At 35.0% G+C, this 18,526-nt stretch overlaps 1 protein-coding gene across 8 annotated transcripts in view; it reads right to left on the reverse strand.

Moving 5' to 3' along the window:
• nbas (NBAS subunit of NRZ tethering complex) overlaps positions 1-18,425 on the reverse strand; it is a 378,367-nt gene extending 359,942 nt beyond the window's left edge. For 7 of the 8 annotated variants that reach the window (XR_012395546.1, XR_012395545.1, XR_012395547.1 and 4 more), the window contains exons 1-8: positions 18,319-18,425; positions 17,952-18,003; positions 13,613-13,649; positions 12,140-12,217; positions 11,490-11,537; positions 11,038-11,081; positions 3,864-3,997; positions 2,993-3,126 (exon numbers count right to left, since the gene is read on the reverse strand). Coding sequence is in view for 4 of the 8 variants with exons in the window: in XM_073932555.1 (XP_073788656.1) it covers positions 2,993-3,126; positions 3,864-3,997; positions 11,038-11,081; positions 11,490-11,537; positions 12,140-12,217; positions 13,613-13,649; positions 17,952-18,003; positions 18,319-18,411 (620 nt within the window). In the remaining 4 variants the exon portion in view is untranslated. The remainder of the gene's footprint in view (positions 1-2,992; positions 3,127-3,863; positions 3,998-11,037; positions 11,082-11,489; positions 11,538-12,139; positions 12,218-13,612; positions 13,650-17,951; positions 18,004-18,318) is intronic. The other variant, NM_001044807.1, reaches the window with a different exon arrangement.
• Positions 18,426-18,526: the final 101 nt, after the last annotated feature.

An 18,526-nucleotide genomic window follows, 5' to 3' on the forward strand; every position in this document is an offset into this window, starting at 1 on the left:
CTTATCCAGCATATGTTTTAAGCAGTGGATGCCCTTCCAGCTGCAACCTATCACTGGAAAACACCCATACCTTCTCATTCTCACACATACACTACGATCAATTTAGTTCATTCAACTCATTTATAGCGCATGTCTTTGGACGGTAGTGGAAAGCGGAGCACCCAAAGAAAATGCAGGTGAACATGGGGAGAACATGCAAACACCACACAAAAATATCAACTGATCCAGCTGAGACTTGAACCAGCAACCTTCTTGTTGTGAGGTGGCAGCGCTACCCACTGTGTCACCGTGCCACCCATATTTATTAATATAAGAAATGTAAAAGATATTCAAACCTAATATATGATCATCAGACAACCCTTATGTTGTTCTGAGTTTTAATAATCTATTATAATTATTCAGAAAAAAACAATTATAGCAGGATGCTATTTAGTGGTCTTGATAAGAATGGACACTTTGAAGGGTTTCAGAGAGTGAAGGGCAAATACAGTTCAAAGTAAATTAAATGAGTTTTGTGATTCTTTTAAGGAGCTTTATGTCAAAAATGCTCTTGAAAGAACCATTTAGTGCAACGTTAGTACAACATTTCTAAATGACTTTGAAAACTTCCTCAAAGTAAAACAACTGCAATTGCTTCCACATAATAATGAGCAAGAGCTTTCTTCGGGGCTTCAAAGCCTACAGCTGAGTTTTTTGAGGAGAATAAAGCTGATTTTTTTTTTCATCTGCCATTTCTCTCGCAAACAGACGATGGAAACTTTTGAAAACTTGAAGCTGACTGACTAAACAAAGAATTACAAATTGGAAACTGCAGGCAATTTGATTAATACTCAAAGCTAAGCCTCCCCCCTCAGTTCAGAGATAAACAGAAGACTCAGACTTTTTGGGTTTAGTTGCAAGAATATCTAGCCCTGGAAGAGTCAGAGGGAATTATGTTCTGCGAGCATCTGAATCACAATCTTCTCTGGTGGTCTTGTTCCAATATCTTTATGAATGTGATTCATGTATTACAAGGCAAATACTGTACTATCTTATATCCCATAACACTCCTTATACAGAGCGAAGGATTAGTGCTTTTTTTATCCTCCCATTGCCAAACCCTTGTCTACTGGCACAAAGACAAGCTTCCACTGCAACTTTATGACTTAAATATCAGGATAAAGAAATAGACCGAGCCAGTCAGATTTCAGCTTAGGATATTGGCAAATATCCTTGCCATTTTTTGTTTGAAGTGTTAATCAGATGGTCAGTAACAATGTTGTTAGTGTAGTGAAAGTATTATAGCTATGCTTGGGCTACATATTTCCTTAATCATTCATTCAGCCATTTATTTTATTGATTACTTGATTTTTGATCATTTTTAAACATTTTCGAAGATAATAACATGCATTTTAAAATTACTATTCAGCTCAACTAATCAGTGGTCACCAACATTAAGTTTAAAAATTCCAAACCTTAGCCTTGCTGTAAGGCAAGATGTACCCCTCAAAAATACATGACAGAAAAATAAAGCTATATTTTTTATTTTCATTTTCAGCTTGAGACCTTTAATTAAACATTTAACCTACATTAAGGTTTTTAATTGATGCAACCAAGACATTGAATTTTTCATCCAAGTGCATCTTTTGCACAGGCATGAAAATTTGGATGACAATGCACTGTGACATTAGCAGTACTCAGATCATATGAATTGCCAATAAATGAATAAATAAATAAATAAATAAAAGATTGGTTAAAATGATTTTCAGGCAACACAGTGGCTGGTTCGAGTCCCATCTGAGCCAGTTGCTGTGCAAAGTTTGCATGTTCTCCTCATGCTGGCGTGGGTTTCCTCCGTGTGCTCCGCTTTCCCCCACAGTCCAAACACATGCAGTGTAGTTGAATTGAATAAACTAAATTGGCCGTAGTGTATGTGTATGAATGAGTATGTATGGATGTTTCCCAGTGATGGGTTGCAGCTGGAAGGGCATCCGCTATGTAAAACATATGCTGGAAAGGTTTGCGATTTATTCCGCTGTGGCGATCCCTGATGAATAAAGGGACTAAGCTGAAGGAAAATGAATGAATGAAAATAATTTTCAATGACAGTTTAATGACAATGCAGGTGGCTTTTTACATTAGCATTTAATAAATGAGCTGTAATAAAATTCTACTTATAATATTAACTATTAGGGTCCACAATAGCATTAATAATGTTATACCAGGCTCACTGCTGCAAATTATTGTGGGAGCTTAGAGTTTGTAAATAGGTGGCAATAACATCAGCTTCTAAGGCAAAATCCATCATAGCTTATGCACATTTCTTTTTTTAACCACATAAATAAGTAATCAAACTCAATTAAGCAGAAGTTTATTTTACGTTCTTTATGTTTAGCTAGCACATTTTTTCAAAATTATGTTCATCTTAACATTTCCATCCAGTCCAGTTCCTGAAGGGGATTTGTTGGTGCGGCTAAATATAACTTTGATATAAATGGCCCTGGAAGTAAGAGTTAGTCATTTTTCCTGTAATATCCTAAAACATGTTGATTAAAACATAATATTGTGTAGCTTCCTATCACAAATACATGTATATTTGTGCATATATGTTAGATTAGTCAGTACTGAAACCAAATCTGGAGCTTATCTAACAAAATAACTTACGATAACAGCTCAAAAACTCGTACACACAAATTTGTTATAGAAAAATATTAAATACAAATTTACAAAAAAGGATAAATAAAGAAAAGCAAAAAAAAAATGGAAAAATGTAGATGAAATTTTGTAGGTTGTAATTTTTTTGTAATATTTTGCTTGAATTTAATTGTATTATCTTTAAATTTTTAAATATGTTTGGTGATTAAAATATTATTTTACTAAAAATAACTGTTTAATATTACAGTTTTTTATTGTGTTTTGTTCACACTACATTTTATTTCAGGTTATGAAAGCTTTTTTGAAGGGGAATCTTTCCTGTTTTCCTATTATAAAATGCCAGCCATGCTCCACATACCTGACCAGGTAACTCTTCAGCTGCCCGCTGTAGGTGATGACCAGCAGCTCGGCTGACCACTGGGCACTGCCCGTGTACTCCAAAAACATCAGACCTGCTGCTGCATAGCTGAAATCTCCAGGGAAGCTCATGGCCTGCAGAGACAGACAAAAAAAAGAAAAGACATCAAACAGACAAGGTAGAGATACAAGCAGAGTTGGAAAGTGACAAAAAAATATATGGAGTCATACAGGTCATTACACTGTGAGGCTGCGGGATGGAGAAAGGCCATCTTGTGAGACTAAACTAATAGTTTCTGACAGAGAGATGGAAGACTGCAGAGTAATGCGGAGGAGGATGAAAAAAAAACAGAGAAAGAGTCGGAGACAGACTGACTGAGACCTCACCAGCAGCGCAATCAAAAGAAACGCAGAGGGGGGAATTCGAAAAGTGGTAAAGGGGCAAGAGAGCTCGCTTTCTGAGAGAGTAACTCCTCTGAAAATGTCCTTCAAGGGCATCAGGGGGCTTAGAGCTGAAGGGAACCAGAAAATGTGTTCCTTGCTTGGGCAGCGGAGTGGGAAAGCCCCCTCTTGAGAGGGTCAGGCCTATCCGGTCTAAAGATACAAAGAATGAGAATGTGAGAAGAGCCAAGCAGAGCAGAAAGCCAGAGGGCAATGCACACAAGCCTGAAATTCAGTCATTAGGAGCCCATCATTATAGTTAGCACTTATACTGAAACAGAAGAGAGTGCTCTTACTGTGCGCACAAAAAAAACGAAAAAAGTTGGACTGAGCGCTGAAAGTGGAATCAATGTCAACAGAGAGGATGAGTGACAGAGACAGAGAGAGCGACAGCAAGTGAGAAATGGTGAAGGCCGCTGTGAGTGACATACCGGTGGTATAATGAAGAGTTCGCTGCCCATCAGGTCAAAGACTCGGACCGTGCCGGTGCTGTCGGCATATGCCAGCAGAGCACAGTCATGACTCCACGCGACCCTGCGCCAGTGAGGGTTCGGGTCCTTGGGCACTGCAGAAGGAAGGAGAACTTTGTGGTTCCTAATATATTTGTAGATATCAAACTACTTTGGCAAAAAAAAATGTCCTTGTATGAGTTGTATGACTCATATGATATAACCGATATAACACAAGCAATGCAACACTTCAACAAACAAGTTGATACAGTGTTAACATACTCAACGATATTGGGCCAGATTTAGCAAAAAGGTGAATCCAAAAGAAAAATTTCTGTGGATGATTAACAGACAATGCTCAATTTAAAGAGCAAAGACATCTCATTTGTATATTAAAGAACAGAATAAGTGCATCGCAAATTAGAGTAGTGGCAAATTAGCAGAGCCGATGGTCATAAGATGCGGGTCGTCTAATATGACACAATAATATGCAGCCATCATACAATTTTTTGTCTCTACCAGGGATATAAGAGTGGCTAAACAAATATGTGAGGGTACCAAGAAAAAAATCAATACGCATGATGGACAAATCAAACATAACCTTTTTTTTTTTTTTTTAATGTTTGATGGTAAATCATACTAAAAGTTTATTATTTTAGGTCTGTTAGGATTACCTAAATGATTTTTATTTGCTAAATGCCAGAATAATGAGAATTATTTTTGTTATATATATATAATTAAATTATTACTGTATAACTGTGGTGAAATGTTTTGGGTATCCTTCCACAAACTTCTCACAATAGTTTGAAGGTATTTTGGCCCATTCCTCCTGACAGAATTACTGTAACTGAGTGGGATTTTCAGTTCAGAAGGCAACCCAGGGTCCTGAAATATAATTGGCTAAAGAAACATTAGGCGGGTTAAATGACCAAAACAAAGACAGACGTTCTGGCACGTAGCACACATTTTCCAGGAAGAATATCTGTCTTTAACATTGTTTTTCAGATAAGTATTTTCCCTTAGCATGTCTATTAAATACCTGCAAACATATTATGGTATTTTTATGTCCAAAACTTAAATGCAGCACCTTTAAGAGTCTCAGGGAACTTTAACAAGCATCTAAATATGATCTTGATGTGTTAAAACTGTGTTAACTTGCATTTCAGGTAGATACAAAATGTCGGAACCACTTTAAACCATCAATTAAGCAACATTCTGTAATGCAAAGCTTCATTTTCACTCAACGACTTCCACAGTCACCTGAGAGAAAAACAGAGCCATCATCCATCAAAACACTCACCACTAGCACCCGATTCTGTGCGGGATGAGCCCAAGGCTTTCCAATTAAAGTTCAAAAGCCCAGCATGATAAAAATCTGTATACTTAAACACTAAAAGTAACACTTAAACACCAACAGCAGCTTCAGGGCCTAGAAAACATTTAATCGTCACAGCATCCTGCAGACAACATAAAGAGCGCTTCAAAACACAAGCCTAAAACCATCCAACTAGTGTGCATCAGACAAGAGGGGGTTAATAAAGCAGACTTTTGATTAAAACTATTTTGGCTTTGGTCTGAGCTGCACCGCTGAGATCAGACGCACCCGACGCTGCAGTGAACATCAAAGCTATTGCAAACTTATCATCAGCTCAACCCCTGAGGTACCGGGGGGAAAAAAGCGGGAAACGCAAGCTGGCGATTTCTATTCAGGTAGAAATTAACAGAAATATCAAGACGGAGAGATTCAATAATTCACAATGAACGATGGCACTTAGCTAGATAAATATCGGTGGGGGAAACGCTTAAGCAGGGTTCATAAATCACCTTTCAGCTGTTAAAAGCTAATTAATCTAAGATGAACGCCAGGGCCAATATGGCTGAATTTGTGGGATGAGTGTACTGTATGCTATCTGGGCACATTCGCGCACCGTAAATCTCATTTAAATAAAAAAGGGGAGAAAACAGAGTGCTTTTTTAGAAAGAAAAAATGCTAAGTCAGCGCATCGCCCTGGCTGAGCGCATATTCACTATAAAAACGTCTCACCGAGAGTGAAAGCGTAAGGACAGCTGAGTCACTTTGTGCTCTCTCTGTAAGAAACAAACCTGAGGGACTCACAAATTGCATTTGGATGCAAAACAGAGCAGGCAGTAGTGTTGGCAAATTGTGACTTTCTGTTGGGGCTGAATGATTATCACTAATGCTCTCATGTTGGATTGCATTCACTCATTAATCGTAATGAACTCAAACCATGTGACATTGCAGGGTTGTGATTTGTTGTGACATTTGTCTGTGATTATATGACAAAAACATCGTCTGCTTGTTAAATTTCTTCTCATCTCAGACCAAAAATACAGATGATTCATTCTGTACTACCCTTTTTTCAGGGAAGTCCAATTTACTGGTATGATAGTAATTGCCGATCAATATCACTGTCAATATAATTATTTAATTATTTAATTAGTTTAAAACTAATGCAAGATAGACATATTGAAATCTAAACCAAATTCATTCATTTATTTATTCATTTTCTTTTTGGCTTAATCCCTTTATTAATCAGGAGTCACCACAGCGGAAAGAACCGCCAACTAATCAATCATATGTAATACGTAGCGGATGCCATTTTAGCTGCAACCAATGACTGGGAAACAGCCATACACACTCATTCATACACATACACAACAGATATTTTAGCTTACGCAATTCACCTATAGCACGTCTTTGAACCAGAGCACCCTGAGGAAACCCATGCCAAAGAAAGGAGGTATGCTGAAAGTGTATAGCTGTCGTGCAGTGAGGTATTTGAGTCTTTAATAATCTAAGACAGTTTGCGTTCATTAAACAGTAAAAATGATTAATAAATCCATATGAAACAGTCCCTTAAAAGTCAAGTCTCGTCAGGCGTGCTTTGCACACACACTACAAGCGTACCGTGCCAAACCCCAAGTGAACCGCCCCTGAGATCAATTCAGAGCACTCACACTTCTCAAACGATCTGAGAATTGGGCCTGGGAACGGTTCGGACAGCATAGTGTTAGTACGCCTCAAGTCACCTGCAACTTAACGTAATGCTTTTGTAAACAAAACAAGATGATTTTTGGCAATCTGGCATTTATAAGTTTCAGTATAGACAAAATTGAATTACTGGATCAAAGTTAATTGACCTATCGTGTTTTATTCATGCAATCATTCATTCATTCAGGTTGCTGCCAAAAGTGGTGTTAGTGAGGCCAGAAGGGGGTGCTCAACCTGCAGTCTGTGTGGGTCCTACAGTAATGCCCCAGTATAATGAAGGGGACTCTATACTGCCTGGTTAGCACCGTCTGTGAGGTGATACGGTTAACCGATGTCCTGACTCTTTGTGGTAATAAAAATCCCAGTATTAAAGAGTAGAGATAAAAAAAATAATAATAAAAAAATGTAAAAAAAAAAAAAATAGGAGTAGGGGTACAGGCTTAACCAACCTGGCCAAATTTGCTCAGTGGCCTGTCCATCATGGCCTCCTAACCATCCCCATATCATAAATGGCTTCATCAATTAGTCTCCGCTCCACCAATCAGCTGGTGTGTGGTGTGCAGTCTGGCGCAATATGGCTGCCTTCGTATCATCCAAGTGAATGCTGCACACTTGTGGTAGATGATTAGATTCCCCCCAATGTGCAAAGCTATTTGAGTGTCTAGAAAAGCGCTACATAAATGTAGGAATTATTAACTATTAATTTCAGCCAAACAAAAACAAATAAAGGCTCTCTCCAGGAGAGAAATATAATGGGAAACACTCTGAAAAAAATCTATGTTCTATTAAACATCACTTTGAAAATATTTTAGAGAGGGTTATTAATGTCAACTGTACATGGCTATGTACAGCACCAATTGACATATTTATTCATCCAATGTTTGACATTTTTTTAAGACGCTGCGTTATTACTTTAATGTCTATGGCAGGATTCCATCTATTATACTTATTGTGTAAATCATACATAAATCCCTTTTAAAGCACTTTAGAAACTTATCACAAGTTTCCAACCACTACATGCACACATAAACATATCAAAGAAGGGATGCACGTCTCAGCATCAATATCGCAATGTGCACATCCGCAATAATTACATCGCAAGATATGCAATGTTGGATGAATTATAGTTAACCATGAGCTACAGGAACGCATTTATTAATTGTATTTAACTACTGTATTTTTTGATTAATGTTTGTTTTAATCCAAATATCTACAATTCAAAGCAAAAACGAGATTATTTTACTTATAGATCTGGAACAAAATTTATGCGTGATTTAGAGAAAAACACTTAAGTTGTACGAATTAACTATTTTTTTTTAACTCAGTTCTTCTGAAGCTGAAAACAACTTTTTGCTTTGATCTAAGATTTTTTATATATTTGCACTAGAAACAAGACAAAGCAAAGTGAGAAGAGCATTTTTTGGATTTTGATTATTTAATTTCTGTATCTGACCACACTGTAAGATTCTCCAGAAAACTGTCAAATAGAGCTATTCAAATTATCTCGTGAAGATGTATTTATATTGCAATATTTATTGCAGAAAAATTAAGTATCGCAAAATCAGATTTATCCAATATCGTGCAGGCCTACAGTATATCAACGCAGTATCTTTTTTTCTCATCTGATGCTTTTAACTCTGCATTGCATTCACAATATGAAGAGTTTCATTTACACACACATGACATTTTAATGAATGATTGAGAACCTACTGCATGTGCGCTGGGAAAAGCATATTCCCATCAGCACACAATACACATTTATCTAGCAGCATATATGAAATATTTCATTTAGCCCCATAAGACGAGAGAGGAAAGAAGCATGAATATAAAAGCACAAAAGACTGTGCCAATTAATCAAACGCATCCATTATATAGACTTCACACCAGTGAAAATTCTGCCCTCACTGAAGATACTGGCTAAACGCAAATCTCCATGAAATGAACTGAAATGAACTAAGACAGTACGAATGAAAGTGAATTGAAAGCAGACTTGCATGTCTGCAGGCCTGTTCTCTGAATGATATTGCTCATAAAATATTCAAGGCAAATGTAAAGATAGAAAAAAAAAGTAGAGCAGGGAAGAGAATAACAAGTAAAACAGCCTATTTAACCAAGGACGTGACTCTCAAAGTGGCAGATTTCATGCTCTGCAAAAGCCTTTTTTTAAATAAAATAAAAACCATCAAAAAGTACAGCCAAGCAGAGATCTTGACTGAACAAATATACCTGGCCAAAAGAATATAACATTTAAAAGATTTAACATTTTGCAACTCTATTAGCAGGTTAAAGACATAGACTTAACACATTTAATGTGGCAATAGGCCAAAAATAAAATAAAATGCATCTTTAAGTCTGAAAAGAAATTTTGATTGAACAAGATGCACAGTATTCAGGCACAGGGAGACTAAGGGTGCTTTCACACCTGTGAATCGATTCAGTTGTTCCGAAACAGAGATTACAAATGTTACATTGTTGCTCTTTGCTCTTGGAGCGGTTCGCTTTCACACTGCAAAGTTTCTAATCGCACCAAAAGAGCTAAAACAAGTCACGTGCGAGTAAACTCTCCTCACATTGGTCAGAGTGTCAGGGTTTATTTTGCAGCGTCCCGCTAAGCTGTCAGGAGAGGTGGTGGTTTGGTGGTGATTGACAGGGTGCGTGCGCACGACGTGTCTGAGGAGAGACGCGGTGGGGAGGGGTGAGAAGGGTGCGCGACGAAGCCTATTTGAGGACTGGGAGGGAGACGCGAGATTACCAGGAGATCATCACTCGTTTGCGGGCATCCGGAGACTCGCGAAACTTCCCGCCATACTAATAATTCTCTCTTCATATAGCCGTATGCCTATTACATATCCATAAAACACTGTGATATAACCGCGCTCAGATCGGATCGCTTTCTCACTGTAATCGAACCGCTCCAGGGTTTGTTTCAATCGAGCCGAGACCACCTCATCAAGCGATCTCAGAGCGATTACTTTGGTGCAAAACAGAGCGCGATTGCCCTGTTCACATATGCCAATCGAACCGCGCTAACTGGGCAAACGAGATACGTTCCGAAACAAAAGTGTAGGTGTGAAAGCACCCTAAAATAAAAAAAATAATAAATAAAATTTTTAAAATGCATTTTTAAGCCCGAGCAGAAATCTTGATTAAACAAAAATGTACATATAGTAATCAGACACAAGGAAAATAAAATAAAATTAAATAAAAATATATTTTTTAAATGCATCTTTAAATCTGAACCGAAATTTTGATTGAACAAAGATGTATAGTAATCAGGCCCAGGGAGAATAAAATAAAACAAAATAAAATAAACAAAAACGAAGAGAAAAATAAACCAAAATTCTTACAATTTGCAAAAAAAAAAATGGGGAAAATGGGGAAACAATTTGACTTCATAATGATTTTTTAAACAAACAAACAATTTAAAATAATCATAAAAAACACAGTACTTCCTAGTTTATTATTATACCACCAATAAATTATTCACCTCATAGATGTCAAATAACTAATATTGACCAGTCAGGCTAATACAGTTTATGAAAGAATCAAATGTTTCAGAAGTTGTGAACATTTTTGTGATAAATAAACAAACAATTAAATAAATAAATAAATAAATAAATAAACATTTTGTAATTTTCTAAATTATAGACTTGTTATTATATGTAAAAATCATGCTGAAAATTTTGGCAAATACCCTGGCTTAAAGGTCACATGAAATTAATCGAAGTGTTTTAGATGATCGGATCAGTATTGATAGTTTTTAGGATATCTCCTAGCTATAGTGTGCTCCAGATCAGTGTCAAAATTCACGTTTAGACAATATAAAACTGATATAAATATGTAAAGCTTGTAGTTTGTCACTTCCACCTAAATGGATGAATAGTTTTAGTCATGTCAGCTTACGCTTCAGTTTCTCATCAAATCTTGACCAATCAAATACTCTCTACTATTTGCTTTTTATTTGATGCACTTCAGCTCAACCGCTCTCACTGACAGAGCTGTGATAAAACAAAACACCATTGGCTGTTTTTTTTTAAAGGGGAGGAGCTACACTATGTACCAGCCTCTCAAACATAAAATATAAATGCATATTTTAAAGCTCTTCATGGAGCCTTAAACTAAAAAACAAAACAATTACTGTACCTTGGCATTTCCCTATGATGGATCCGAAGTCATCTCTAGCTGACCTGAAAGAGAGCATTTTAAGAGTGTTTTTAAATTTAATGCGAGTTAGTTTTCAGTTCACAACAGCCTCACTACGCAAATATTGACTGTGGAAAAACTATAGATTTTTTTTAGATTAAGAAATTTAATGTTTAGAGGTTGTTTTCAGAGCATCAGGCTGTGAATTTCTCAGACCCTGAAGCGTGACACTTTCATTCCTGCGCGAGCAGATTAGCGTAATAAATCACACCATACAGAAACTGAATTGTACATGAAACACACATAAATATATTTTTAAAAATACAACATCTGCACAAAAATCATCAATCTCAGAAGCAGCTTTGCTCAGCTTTACAGCACTCGAGATGAGAGGCTGAAAAATTAACCAATTACAGAAAGGCCAAACATTTCCAATCGATGTGCAGAATTACCTAATTTCCACACATTGGTCCTGAACCACAGCCAGGAGCTTCCCATTACTGCACAGGGGGGAAAAAAGAAAAATAAATAAATAAATGAACAACATTGGGGGAAAGAAGACAGAATGAATGTGTAAGCAAACGTAGAGCCAAAAATAAACATTTCTAACACAGAGTACATCGTCTTCTATCTGAAAATCAATAGCTAATTAAAGCTTACCGTCTCTGCTTGTATTGCGCTGTTTTGCATAAGCAGATAACTGGCAGGAACAAGCAGAACGGTGAAGGGAAAAGATGAGTTTGATTGAGATTACGCGGCTAGCATCCACAAACCGACATTTAATTAAATTTGGATAACTCGCAAGAACCAAAAGGCGCAAAATAATCATTTGTCAAAAATCCAAGAAAGCAGTAATGAGCCTAAAACAACTCCAGACGCAAATAAGTCTAAATTAGAGGCACAATGCAATGATTTTCAGTGAGACAGTATCTAATGCACTTTTCGAATGCAGAGTCAATGAGGTGGAGATGATCGATACAGAGAAAACGCTGAGGCATTAAGTGGAAAAGTGCTTTTCACACTGTAGATGAACCTGACAAAACCTGCCTGGAATACACTGACCTTGAAAAGCTTTTATGTGTTAAAAACAGTCTGTTTTTACCTTGCCAACACCAGCTGCCAGTTCACCTGTTTAGTTGCGAGGCGAACCAGACCAGGTGGAAGAGTTGAACTAGAGGGGCTGAAATACAAAAAGTAAAGATGTTCACACATTTAAACACTAAAATCTGGTTGAAATCTTAAAAACTACAGAGGAAAATACTCTAGGAATACACACTGCTCAAACTACTTATTGAAAATGAGTTTAAACAAAAACTATTCTCAAGTTTTTTTGAAACATCTCTGTTTTATGTTCAATCCACTTAAATTAGTAAAAAAGATTAAGTTGACTAAATCGATTTGTGTTGAGATAACATGAAGTATTTGTGTGGAACCCAGCATTTTTTTACAGCGTATTAGAGGTGACTAACCGTTAAAAATGTTTTGATCTTGATTTATATATTTACATGATCTGATTCCTAAAAAGACAATGATTTAGTTGTTTATTAAAGTAACCATATTTTATACAGCTGCAGAAATACATCAAAAGCATTGTTTTTGTGAAACTGTACAACAATAATTAATATTTTTACAATACTGTGAAGGTTGGGTTTAGGGTTGGGGTAGATGTTTATCAAATACAATTAACGGGTAATTAAATAAATAACATAAATAATTCTTGTTATCTTCTGCCCACAGCTGTATCCCTTCTAGCAACTACAGCACCATCTGTTAAATGTATTTAGGTTTGTTTTAACACTTCAGCTGATCCAGAGAAATCAGTTATCATGAAAAGTTAGTCTTTTTAAATGATGCTTAGTTGTTTAAGTTGTTTAAAAGCTTAGTTGTTATAGTAGTGTGTTATAATATAAATAAATTTAATTCTATTGAAATAAAAATATTTCACTTGAAATATTTGTTTATTTCAAAAAGGTTAATGTTAAAAAACATGTCTTTGGTGACTCATCAAATCATTCAAACCAATTTTTTTAAAAGTATTTATCAAAAATATAACGTATCAAAAAAAAATTGCTTGATAATTTGTTTAGCCATCTATTCAGAATTGTGTGAAAATCATGCTTTTTCATACAAAATTATAGTATACAAAACTGTTCAAAAGTTGTTGTTTTAAAATAAGGTATTCAGCATAGAACATGAAGTTGATCAACAGTGACAGCAAAAAGTATGTAGCAAAAGGTTTCTATTGTTATTTTGCACTTTTTATTAACCTAACACTCTTAGAAAATATGATTTCCAGAAACATATTAAGTGGTAAAAAAAAAAATTCTATGATGATAACAATACGAAATGTATCGAAAAAAAAATAAAATCTCAATGTAAGAAACAAATTTTAGAACTGAAAGTTTACTTGAGACTAAAAAGTTATTTTAAATTATCCATTTTAAAGTATTAAAATCCAATGTATGCAGTATTATCTAAGAATATTTATTAATTTAAGATAAGAGTCATTATTCAAATTTCACCAACAGTACAGTACATCAGGACAGTAACCTTTACTGTAAAATAAGACATTTACCTGTACCAAAGGTAGTGCAGAAAAAACCTGAAAGGTCCTGTAAGACAATATTTTTTTTTAGATTTTTCGGTAATCTAAAAATTCTTTGGTATATTAATGCAGCAGAGCAACTGTTCATGTATAAAAACATAACAGCTTATACAGACACCAGGGGTCCGTTCTTCGTACCTCGCTTAAATGATCTAAGATGATTTGGCAGATCCTGGATCTTTTAATCTTGATAACTGATCTCTCGCTAATTTGGTTCTCCAAACAAGTTCGCGAATCAGATTAGAATATCTGGATGAACTGATCTGAGATCGCTGCGTTTGTTGTTAAGGACAGATCTATCGATCCTCGAAATCATGATCAGCAATGCAACGATTGGCTGACGGCACAGCAGCGTAATGACATCATCTGATTAATATTCAATTATCCATGTGAGCAAAATTACATCAAATTACCAGTAAACGGCTTTTTAAATATGACACGCAGTAACTTCACATTTGTTGTGAGCTGCAGGCTTTACACTTTCATTTGTCAAGACAAGAGTATTCATCATGTATTTCAATGCAAATCAATGTATTTAGTTCTTCATTTAGAAAAGATTTCCTTTATTATAGTAACCGTTTTTTAATCGGTGTAAAGAATAACTGGTTGTTTCCAAAAGCATTTTGATATTGGTAAAGGCGTCTGCAACTTTTGTGAAGCATCACTGGCATATTAACTGTCAAAACATGTTTATGACTGCATAAATGTATTATTGCTTTTAAAAAAAGACACATATTGTGCATTTCTATTATACACAATTTGTACTAAAGCGATCTAAAAAGTTCATATCAATAAGTTTTCTCTTTGCACCACCAGGTGGCAGTCTTTGTATTTTCATTTCGCGGGTGCAGATTGCATAAGTTTTATTAATATGTATAACTTTATTTATTTTATTAATGACTATAACTTTTGTATATATATATATAGTTAAAAAATATTTACTATTTTCCCAAGTGTATATAACTTTTATTGTAAGAAAATATCAGAATTGGGAACATACTTTCTGTATTATCTTTGCTTGAACTGAGCCGATCTAATCCTGTTTATATGATTTGAACCTGCTCCCGATCAGGTTTGACCTAGCAGATCTGTTGCCATGACAACAACTCTCGGATCAGCTTTGAAGAACGAAACGATCCTGGATCGTGTCAAATCGTCAATATCCAAATCCAGCTAACTGAGTAATCCACGTACGTAGAACGGACCCCAGAAATATAACCAGGTTTCTTATTGTTAACTAAAACTTCAAATACAAACTCAAATACAGCAATTAAAATAAAAGATTAATTAAACTTTCTTTATTTGACATGCAAGTTTACTGGATAAACTCCTTGAGGATGATATATTAAATGACGCTAACCCCATATTATTTAGGGATTTTCATTGGTTCATCAAAAGTGGAACAAAAAAAAACTGTTTACACTTTGTACACCTTTTACGTTAAAAATAGCTTCTTATCTAGCTTTCCCTTACAGTCAACACCATTAGACATTAAACAGCAATCAAAATCTTTTTAACTTTAAGCAAACAGATTCCAGACATTAATTTGCCGGACTGATTTAACGTGACAGTGGCAATAAAAAACTGCTAATTGCCAACTGACAATAACTGAATAAACAGAAAAACACAACAAACAACCAACAAATATGCTAATGTTTAGTAAGCTAGCAAGTATGCAAACATTTGCAAAATTCAGATTAATTCTACATTAAACTGGTCTTGGCATTTTAGCTATTTCTTTTACAAAGCATATGCAGTCAGTAGCCATTTTGTTTCTCTGTTGATGCTAGACGCTAATACAACCTGCTTCAGGAGAAAAAAAAACACCTGTCAATGTCAAATAATTTCCTCAGAAACAGGATATATGACCATCAGTATTTAAATTATTCTGAAACAATAAAACATACCAGAACCTGTCTGACTCTGGTGTACTACGTAAAGGTTGCTTTTGATAAAAAAATAAATAAAAATGTTTTTCCATTATTAGAATAATATTGTTATTAATTTAATTGCAAGAATGAACTCTTCTATGCAGATAAAGTACTTTTTTAAATGCAGTGAGAAGAGTATAAGTGGTGCAATGTGGCGCAGTAGGTAGCACGATCGCTTTACAGCAAGAAGGTCATTGGTTCGAGCCCCGGATAGGTCAGTTGTGTGGAGTTTGCATGTTCTCCCCATGTTCGCGTGGGTTTCCTCTGGGTGCTCCAATTTCCCCCACAGTCCAAAGACATGTGTTACGGGTGAATTAAATAAGTTAAATAGGCTATAGTGTATGGGTGTTTCCTAGTGTTAGGTTGCAGCTGGAAGCGAATCCACAGCGTAAAACATATGCTGAATAAGTTGGCGGTTCAATCTGCTGTGGCGACTCCTGATTAATAAAGGGACTAAGCCAAAAAGAAAATGAATGAATGAATGAATGAATGGAGTAGATAAGTGTCGTAAATGTAATCAAACATATATCATTATGATGATGATAACAACATTTAAATTGAAGGTGATAGTTGTGCTAAATGGATTGTATTTTTTTGTATTAATTTATTTATTTTACCTAATATCAGTTCAAATTGCTAAAAATGTTTTGTTTGGCATCTTATTTATTTCACTTTGGTTTGTTTGCTTGGTTGTTTGTTTGTTTGTTTGTTTGTTTGTTTATTTGTTTGTGTTTAAGTTAACAATAATAACAACGGCAATAGAACACAAAAAAGACAAAAACACAAAGATAAGTAAAAACCAAAAACATTAAATTATTCTAAGAAACACTTTTTATTTATTTTTTAATTAAATCTTGTCTGCAATATTATAAGAATCATTTGATGATGTATAAATCCACTACTGTATATACATAAGTACAAGCAGTAACATATAATACTGTGCTTCTCTAACTATGGTACGTATAACAGTAGTGGTACGCAGGCTTCATTCTAGTGGTACACAGAGGAATCGCTGAATAATTAAAGTAAAAAAATGAACACACTTTTAACCCTTTAACACGTACGATAACACTGACATGTATCATAACACTGATCAGTAAATTGATTTTAATAGGCTAAACCTTTATTTTAATTTCAATTTTCCAATGTTTGTTGTGTATTCTATCATTTGAAGCTAATTTCCTTCCATATTTGTATCGGTTGTTGGGGGTGTATCTCGTATTTTTATTTTCCAATGTTGACAGGTACAGTGTAATCACTTGCTTTTCTGACACACAAAGCCCATGCTAACATACAGTAAGCAGATCTAGTTTCTAACTTAAATATGTAAATCAAATGTATATATTTAAAATACAAGTTAAGAGTTTAACAAAGAGTTTATTTATCAATATGATGACATATAGCTTATATCAATATGATGACATGTAGCTTATATAGGCTACTATATGTTAATACTTTACATTTAAATACAGCAGTTTTCTTTTTACTTTTAAGAACAGTGCAATTTTAATTTACTTTTAAAAGCACATTTTAATTTAAATGTTGGCATTTTATTTATTTATTTTACCTGTAAGCACACAGTACAGTGATCATGTTCAAGCTACTCATAATGGTTTATATTTGATATATTTATTATAATGGTATATTTATTATGGCTGACAATAACAAATATTTGTAATAATAACAATAATAATCAGAATTAATCTGCCACATTTTTAAACTGTGCAGAGCTGTAGCTGCATATTTAGGCCTACTATGCTACTGCACTTCAATACCAGTCATTATGGTGGTACTTGGAGAGATATTTTTTAAGGTGGTACTTGATGTAAAAAGATTAAGAACCAAATATATAATATATAAAAAGATCACAGTGCAGCACAATATAAATTAACACTTTTGTATAATCACATTTATTTTATTTAATGCTATAAAAACCTAACAAAAAATCATTATATTGAGTTTTTTTTTTCTCAAAATGAAATACAAAATGATAAAGTACTTCTCATGCAACGAAAAATACAGCAATTCCCAGCATACCACCTTAAAATCACAATTAATCTGACTCAACAAACAAGTTTACTGTACAAGCAACTTGATCAAGTCTGCAAAATGTAAAACCACTAAAGATGTGATTAGCACACTTATCCCAAAGAAGTTTATCTAATCTTCAGTAAACCTGTAAGCCAAATAAACACTCATATTGAAACACATGTTCTCTGCAAAGTGAAATGACGACTGCCTCAAACACATGCGAGCGGCCTACCTAGACAACACTGGCAATTATAGTCACGTTTTATTCAACTTTTCAGACATATTCAATAATGACAATAACTTTGGCATATATTGCAGTCATAATGTATTACTGTACATCTCTTTACCTGTCACGGCTTTTGCAACCAGTGAAGAGTTGTGTTCCTTCAGTCCACGCAGCTGAAAATAAAACACACTCATGTAATATTTGTATAAACCAGTTGTCAACAGTCTGTTAACTGAACAGTTGAAACGCGACAACTAGCAACAGCTCAGCAAAACAACAAACATGCAAATAAATACCGCATATGAAAAGCTTTAAACCACCATAGAGCTATTTAGAACATTAAAAAACACACTGTCTATAAACCCTGGGTGATGATGAACTTGGATACGTGGCTCAAAACTACTTGCGCAGAAACGGTTTAATTAAAAGCATGCGGATATTCCAATAATAATAACTTATTCAAATAACGTAAGCGTATTTTCACAAACCTGAGTGTCTGTTTCGGGCGGCCATTCCGTGTTAACAAGTAAATCATATAAAATGTTCTCCTCCTCGTCTTCTAGAATAATATCACCTGCCATGTTTTCAATGAACTAACGTTAGAGAGCGCACACGTCAAACTACGGCGGCCTGCGAGGTACAAATAAAAAGACTGCTTATGCTTGTATTTAATGCTTCGGGTTCTCCGTAGGTTGT

This window comes from Danio rerio, chromosome 20 (assembly GCF_049306965.1).
Source record: "Danio rerio strain Tuebingen ecotype United States chromosome 20, GRCz12tu, whole genome shotgun sequence".
In the NCBI taxonomy this organism is placed as follows: domain Eukaryota; kingdom Metazoa; phylum Chordata; class Actinopteri; order Cypriniformes; family Danionidae; genus Danio; species Danio rerio.